Here is a 7,681-nt window from a genome sequence, read left to right as displayed (position 1 = left end):
AAAGAAAGAAAAGAAACAAGTTTATTTCTCATTCAGGCAAAGTCCAGGTGACTCTCCAAGGTGAATGTCCTCTTTCCAAGATACTTTCAATAGCATAGTACTTTGGTGTTGACACAAACTTTCCTCACTTCCAAAGCAGCCAGGTTGGAACCTTGTGCAGAGTCAATTAAATGCTCCCTCTGGGAAGTGACAGACATCTTTTTCCTTCATTTCTTAGCCAAAGCAAGTCACCCAGCCACGCTTTAATGCATTTCCTATGTGTTTAGAAGTAGAAATCTGAATATTGGCAATCAATAGTAATCCCTACTATAATGACTATGATAAGTAAAAAATGATATCTCAACAGTTTTAATTAGCATTTTAGTTTCAATTAGCATGTGATTTTAATTTCTATTTTTGAGCATTCACTGCCCTTTTTTCCTGCAGATAATGAAAACATAGAAGCTTCGTTGAGACGATTAGAAATCGACATGAAAGAAATCAAGGAAACTTTGAGGCAGTGTAAGTTATCATGTGCCCTGCTGTTTCTGATGGCCCCCAAACTAGAAGTCATCAGTTTAGTGGGACCCCAGCCTCCCCCTACCCCTGCGTTTGTCCTTTTTCTGTGCTGGATGGCTGGAAGCAGCCCACAGGTTTGGGGATCCATTCATGGCTAGCCCCTGCTTCTGTCCATGGAATAACATCTGGAGGGGGCTTCTTGACCAGTAAGATATCTACTAACACCTGTCAAAGTGCTTAAAAACCTCTATGAATAGCATCAAAGCTTCAGTTCAGTTGCTGAATTTCCAAGAAAAAATTCAAATCAAATTTAAAATGCCCATTCATTCATTATTCAACAAAACTGTGAGTATCTGCTTTATGCCAGAGGCCTTGCAAAGAGGAAACTAAGATGCAGAGGACACTGCCTTCCAGGAGCTCATGGGGTGGAGGAGGGACATGGAAAGACAGACAGTGAACACACAACAACAAGGTTGCTGAGCTTGAACTGTGTCTCTAACTAGTAGATCTGAAGTGACTAAACCAGACGCCAGATGCTCAAGTGACAAACTCTGGGGAACAGGAATAGAGAGACTTCCAGGATGAGAGAGACGGGTCTGGATGAGGGTTAAGTCTGGAGGGACAGGCGGGATTTGAAGAGGAGGGAAAGGAAGTGCATGACACCTTCTGTTAAGTGTCCAGCTGTGTCTCTACCGGTCACTCAGAGGCATTGGAGCCACTCCTTGGGCTGAGTCTATCAGAAGCCCCAGCCAGGACCAGCTCTGGTTTATGGTGAGGGCTTCCCACTATATCACAAAGATGCCACCTCCCTTACCGTCCCTTCCTCTGCTCATTGACTCTTTTGTCTTACTTCCTCCTGGGGCTGAGGTCAGATTTACCACCAAAATGCATGCAGGAGACCCTGCAAGAGCAAGTCAAGGAGATCAAGAAGGAGCAGCTTTCAGGATCCCCGTGGATTCTGCTAAGTGAAAATGAAGTCAGCACAGTTTATAAAGGAGAATACCACAGAGCTCCAGTAGCCATAAAAGTATTCAAGAAACCCCGGGCTGGCAGCATTGTGTAAGTTGTTTTATGTGGTTCTCTCGTGCATACCAATACTTACTCTCTATAACTCTCCAAAGAGAAAGGTGTATTATCTCCATTTTTAGATGAGGAAGCCTGGACCCCAAACGGCTAAATGACGTGCTCTCCACTATTCTATTAAGGAGCAGAGTCTTGACAAATATATCTTTCCATCTCAGTTCTAGAGATTTCTTTATTCATGTACATGTATTTTTTAAAAACTTCCCTTTTAACCCTCTTTCCCAGTGGCCCATCCCCTCATCAGACAGTAATTCTAGTGTGTTTTGTTTGTGTGTGTTCTTATAAAATGTATGCATCCATTTTTCATGTTCACAACTGATAGAGTTACGTGTATGTTGCCTCCTTTCCTTACTTCTCTCACTCAACATCATGGAACATGTTCCATACTTGGAGCCCTTAATTTCTGTCTGCCATCCATGGTGAAGATCCACATTTTGCCAATTTTTTTTTTTTTTTTGAGATAAGGCCACACTCTGTTGTCCAGGCTGGAGTGCACTGGAGTGCAGTGGTGAGATCATAGCTCATTGCAGCCTCGACCTCCTGGGCTCCAGCAATCCTCACACCTCAGCCTCCCAAGTAGCTGGGACTGTAGGTGTGCACCACCACACCCAGCCAATTTTTAAATTTTTTGTAGAGACAGGGTCCCACTGTGCTGCCAAGGCTGGTCTGGAACTCCTAGGCTCAAGCACCTCCTCCCTTAGTTTCCCAAAGAGATGGGATAACAGGCATGAGCCATACATTTTCTTTTTTCTGGTGATGGAACCTGGTCAACTTCCAACTTTTCCCTACCAAAAAAGTATCCCTTTAGGGACCTGTATGAGAAGTCTTTGGGATCTAGCACCAGGAGAGGAAATGAGGGGCCATAGGATATGTGTATATTAAGTGACTAAGTACTACCAGGCAACTCTTCAGAATAGAGTGTCTATGGCTACACTTCCATGAATAACCTCACCAACCCTTAGTGTTATCCTGCTTTCTAATTATTTTGATCCTTATAGTTATAAAGTGATCAATATCTTGTCGTTATTTTAACTTGCATTTCTGTTTTTAACTAATGAATTCAAACCCTTGTTTACATGCTTTAACTATTTGGGTTTTCTCTTCCATAAATTGCCTGTTCATATCCTCTGCCCATTTTTCCCTCACAATTGCTGCTTTTGTCTTGTCTGTAGATCTTTGTATATTTTGGAAATCAAGCACTTGTCAGCTTTGGATATTGCAAGCTTTTTATTTGTGCTCTGGAGGTGTGCTTCACCACCTCTAGATCTTAAAGGCATTCTATATTTTCTTCTCTTAATTGTAGTTCATTTTTCATATTTAGGTTTTAATCCTACCGGAATCCACCTTTGGATGTGATATTATATAGGGTCAACTTTTATTTTTAGTCACATAGTCAGTTTTCCCTGTACCATCTATTAAGTGGTCTGTCTTTTCCCTGTTGATGTGTGGTACCGTATTTATTGTATATTAAGTTTTTATATAGGCATGGATCTGACTCTGATCTCTCTAATCTGTCCCACTGATCAATTTGTCTGCTTTTGTACCAATAACACACTGCTGCTGTTTTTTTCACATGACTTTGCAGTAAGTTTCAAAATCTGGTAAAGAATTTCCTCCTCTTGATTCTTCTTTTTCAGGTTGACTTAGCTAAATAAATATCAAAGTTTTATCACACTTCTCAAAATACGCATCAAGATTTTGATTGAGACTGTATTTTTAACAGCTTTATTGAGATATATTTTATATACCATAAGATTTACCTATTTAAGATGTACTATTTAATGGCTTTAAATATATTTGCAGGCCAGGCACAGTGGCTCATGCCTGTAATCCCAGCACTTTGGGAGGCTGAGGTGGGCGGATCACCTGAGGTCAGGAGTTCAAGACCAGCCTGGCCAACATGGTGAAGCCCGGTTTCTATTAAAAAATACAAAAATTATCTGGGTGTGGTGGCAGGTGCCTATAATCCCAGCTACTTGGGAGGCTGAGGCAGGAGAATCACTTGAACTCAGGAGGCAGAGGTTGTGGTGAACTGAGATTGCGCCATTGCACTCCAGCCTGGGCAACAAGAGTGAAACTTCGTCTACAAAAAAAATTAGCTGTGCATGGTGCTACATACCTGTAGTTTCAGCTCCTTAGGTGACTGAGGCACGAGAATGGCTTCAACCTGGGAGGTGGAGGTTGCCCTGAGCCAAGATTGCACCACTGCACTCCAGCCTAAGTGACGGAGCAAGACCCTGTCTTTAATTAAAGAAAAAAAAAAAAAAGACATACATCACAATCTGTCAGAGTATGTGCTAAACAACATGTTACAGCCTAAAAATAATAACAAACACTTGACTTTTTAGTTTGCCTAATAAAGCCCTGTAGGTCATAAAAATACAATTCTATCAGACTAAACTGTTGAAAAGATATTAGCAAGCCCCATTAATATCTCACAGATCCCGAGGGACAAATTGTGCTGCTGCAGGCACCCGAGGGGTTCCACGTGTTGTCATCAGTAGCTGAGCTCACCCTGGTACCAGTTCTTACCCCCAGGAGATGCTGATACCCCCATGCCCACATACACAGAGCATCACTACACTGAGTGTTCTCTAAGGAACCTTCCAGTTCTGAAATCCCATTTTTTCCTTTTATCCTCATAGAATGGTAAGGCAGGCTTTCAATGATGAGATCAAAACCGTGAAGAAATTTGAATCTCCCAACATCCTGCGTATATTTGGGATTTGCATTGATGAAACAGGTAAGGAGTGTTTCTGGGACTGACCAAGCTTTTGACAGCCTGGAATATACCTTCTGTGTTTTAATGTGTTGCTTCTTTTTTTTTTTTTTTTTTAAAGAACACCACAAAGGCTGAAATCTACACAGTGTGATTATCCATTAATTTTTTTTTAATCCCAAGATGCATGTTCTTATCTTCTTTCAGGAGAGTAGGGCTGAAGCCTGAGGGTTGATTTGCACTAACATGGCCACATCTTCTCCTTTCAGCCCACTGGGAAACAAGGGGTACGTGTTTAGATGCCAGTGTGGAAGAGGGGTGCATCTTGTTCCTCTAAAACGTTATGAAGCTGCCAGGTGCAGTGGCTCACACCTGTAATCCCAGCACTTTGGGAGGCCGAGATGGGCACATCACTTGAGGTCGGGAGTTCAAGACCAGCCTGGCCAACATGATGAAACTATTTTTAGTCTCTGCTAAAAATTAAAAAATTAGCCAGATGTGGTGGCAGGTGCCTGTAATCCCAGCTACTCAGGAGGCTGAGCTAGACTCTGTCTCAAAAAAATAAATAAAAAATAAAGGCAAATGTTCAGCAGTGTTTATTCTCCTGGGGAACTGCTAAGGTGCCTGGCTCAGTCATGTATTAGTTTTGCAACTCAGGTCCATGAACGGAGATGTCAACTTCTTGTCTGAGTCCTCACCTGCCCCTGCTGTGTGTGCCCCACTCATTCCTCCCACACAGACGTACGAAGCTCCTTGTGAGCACCGTGTGAACAAGACAGATACATTTCCTGCCACCTTGGGCTTCCAGCTGAGTGAGGAAGACATTTCCCAAACAACTACTCAAGCAAATATAGAATTATATCAGGAAAGGGAGATGGAAGTAAAAGAAGAAAAAGAACTTTTTTTTTTTTTGAGGGAGAATCTCGCTGTGTCACCCAATTTGGAGTGCAGTGGCGTAATCTTGGCTCACTGCAATCTCTGCCTCCCAGGTTCACGCAATTCTCCTTTCTCAGCCTCCCAAGGAGCTGGGACTACAGGTATGCACCACTACATCTGGCTAGCTTTTGCATTTTTCACAGAGACCAGGTTTCATCACGTTGACCAGGCTGGTCTCAAACTCCTGGCCTTAAGTGATCCATCCACATCATCCTCTCAAAGTGCTAGGATTACAGGCGTGAGTCACCGTGTCTGGCCAAACATAATTTTTTTTTAAGGTAGAATTATGACAAGCCAAGTATTATGGAGAAAAGGATGGGAATTCTGGGTGTATTTGGTTCATTCAAAGAGGCCGGGGAGCAAAACCATAGGATGAGAGCTGGGGAGAAAAGGGACTTAATAGCAGAGCCAAGTCTATGTCTGCACAGAGGCCAGGAGAGGCAGGCTTCAGACAGTAGGAGCTCCAAGTAGGGCAGATCCTCATAGTGTCTTGCTCCTTTCCACCAGTGACTCCAACTCAATTCTCTATCGTCATGGAGTACTGTGAACGCGGGACCCTGAGGGAGCTGTTGGATCGGGAAGAAGACCTCACACTCGGCAAGCGCATGGTCCTCATCCTGGGGGCAGCCCAAGGCCTGTACCGGTATGACGGGGTGAAAAGGTGCCACGAAGGGTTGGATGGGTCTGTCCATACTCCTGATACTACAAGAGATGGTGAGAGAATAGGCCAGAAGCCCCAGACAGTCTCCTCCCATACAGTTTTACTGTTTACTTGGATTACAGGTAGGAGGGAGGAAGGAGGCTTAACCCAGGGAACACCAGCTCCCAGAACTGAAGGTTGAATTTAATGTCCACACTGGACTTGTAAAGTTGGATGGGCCCTAATTTTGAAGTGGACAGATTTAGCATAAAAATAAACATATCCAGTTAAATTTGAATGTTAGGAAAGTAATGAATAATTTTTAGTATAAGTACATCCTAAATATTGCATGGTATGTACTCATACCTAAACATCAAAAATATCAAATTTTATTTTATTTTTTGAGACAGAGTCTCTCAGTCTTCCCCAGGCTGGATATGATGTGGTCACAGCTCATTCAACCTCCCGAGCACAAGCAATCCTCCCACTTTAGCCTCCTGAGTAGCTGGGACTGTAGGCGTGCACCACCACACTCAGCCAATTAAAAAAAATTGTTTTTGTAGAGACGAGGTTTTTCCATGCTGCCTAGGCTAGTCTCAAACTCCTGGATCAAGCGATCCTTCTGCCTCAGCTTTCCAAAGTGCTGGGATTACAGGCGTGAGAGTCACTGCATCCAGCCCCGAATTTTGGATAAACATTTCTTTTTTGTATAACTATCTCCCATGCAATTTGTGGGCATGCTTGTACTAATATATATGTATATTAACACATGAATACGTATATTCATCACTTCTCAGAAACTCAAATTTAATGGAGTGTTTTGTGTTTTATTTGGCAACTTTACCTGTTCTCACCTGCAGAATCAATGGATCCTTAGGCTCAAGGTGTCCCTAAAGGTTAGTCACCCACAAACCGTCTGCAGGGTTTTAACTGTAATACTACCAGTATTATTTACTCAACATTTTTCACTACATTGATTCACTTTTTAAAAATCTGAATAAAGGCTGGGCACGGTGGCTCATGCCTGTAATCCCAGCACTTTGAGAGACCAAGGCGGGTGGATCATTTAAGGTCAGGAGTTCAAGACCAGCCTGGCCAACATGGTGAAACCCTTTTTCTATTAAAAACACAGAAATTGGCCTGGCATGGTGGCACACGCCTGTCTGTAATCCCAGCTACTCAGGAGGCTGAGGCACAAGAATCGCTTGAACCTGGGAGGCGGAGTTTGCAGTGAGCTGATATCACACCATTGCACTCCAGCCTGGAAGAATAAGTGAGATTCTGTCTCAAAAAAAAAAAAAAAAAAATTGAAATAAAGTTTTTAAGAAGGATACTTTATTTTTTTTATTTTTTTGATACGGAGTCTCACTCTGTCACCCAGACTGGAGTGCAATGGAGTGATCTCGGCTCACTGCAACCTCCGCCTCCCGGGTTCAAGCCATTCTCCTGCCTCAGCCTCCCGAGTAGTTGAGATTACAGGCACGTGCCACCGCGCCCAGCTAATTTTTGTGTTTTTGGTAGAAACGGGGTTTCACCATGTTGGTCAGGCTGGTCTCAAACTCTTGACCTCTGGTGATCCGCCTGCCTCGGCCTCCCAAAGTGCTGGGATTACAGGCGTGAGCCACTGCGCCCGGCCAATTTTGTGTTTCTACCAAAAACACAAAAATTAGCTGGGCGCGGTGGCATGTGCCTGTAATCCCAGCTACTCGGGAGGCTGAGGCAGGAGAATCTCTTGAACCCGGGAGGCGGAGGTTGCAGTGAGCCGAGATCGTGCCATTGCACTCCAGCCTGGGTGACAGAGTGAG

The 7,681-nt window shown here is 43.5% G+C and overlaps 1 protein-coding gene across 6 annotated transcripts in view; it reads left to right on the top strand.

Moving 5' to 3' along the window:
- The window catches only part of MLKL (mixed lineage kinase domain like pseudokinase), a 26,339-nt gene that overhangs the window by 8,783 nt on the left and 9,875 nt on the right, over positions 1-7,681 (top strand). For all 6 annotated transcript variants that reach the window (XR_001825887.1, XM_037739263.1, XM_017530557.1 and 3 more), the window contains 4 exons: positions 427-501; positions 1,371-1,557; positions 4,227-4,324; positions 5,744-5,879. Coding sequence is in view for 5 of the 6 variants with exons in the window: in XM_037739263.1 (XP_037595191.1) it covers positions 427-501; positions 1,371-1,557; positions 4,227-4,324; positions 5,744-5,879 (496 nt within the window). In the remaining variant the exon portion in view is untranslated. The remainder of the gene's footprint in view (positions 1-426; positions 502-1,370; positions 1,558-4,226; positions 4,325-5,743; positions 5,880-7,681) is intronic.

The sequence above is a fragment of the Cebus imitator genome, unplaced genomic scaffold (assembly GCF_001604975.1).
Source record: "Cebus imitator isolate Cc_AM_T3 unplaced genomic scaffold, Cebus_imitator-1.0 Scaffold66, whole genome shotgun sequence".
NCBI lineage: Eukaryota > Metazoa > Chordata > Mammalia > Primates > Cebidae > Cebus > Cebus imitator.
Note: the sequence above shows the minus strand (reverse complement) of the source record. Positions and strands in the feature narration are given on the sequence as shown.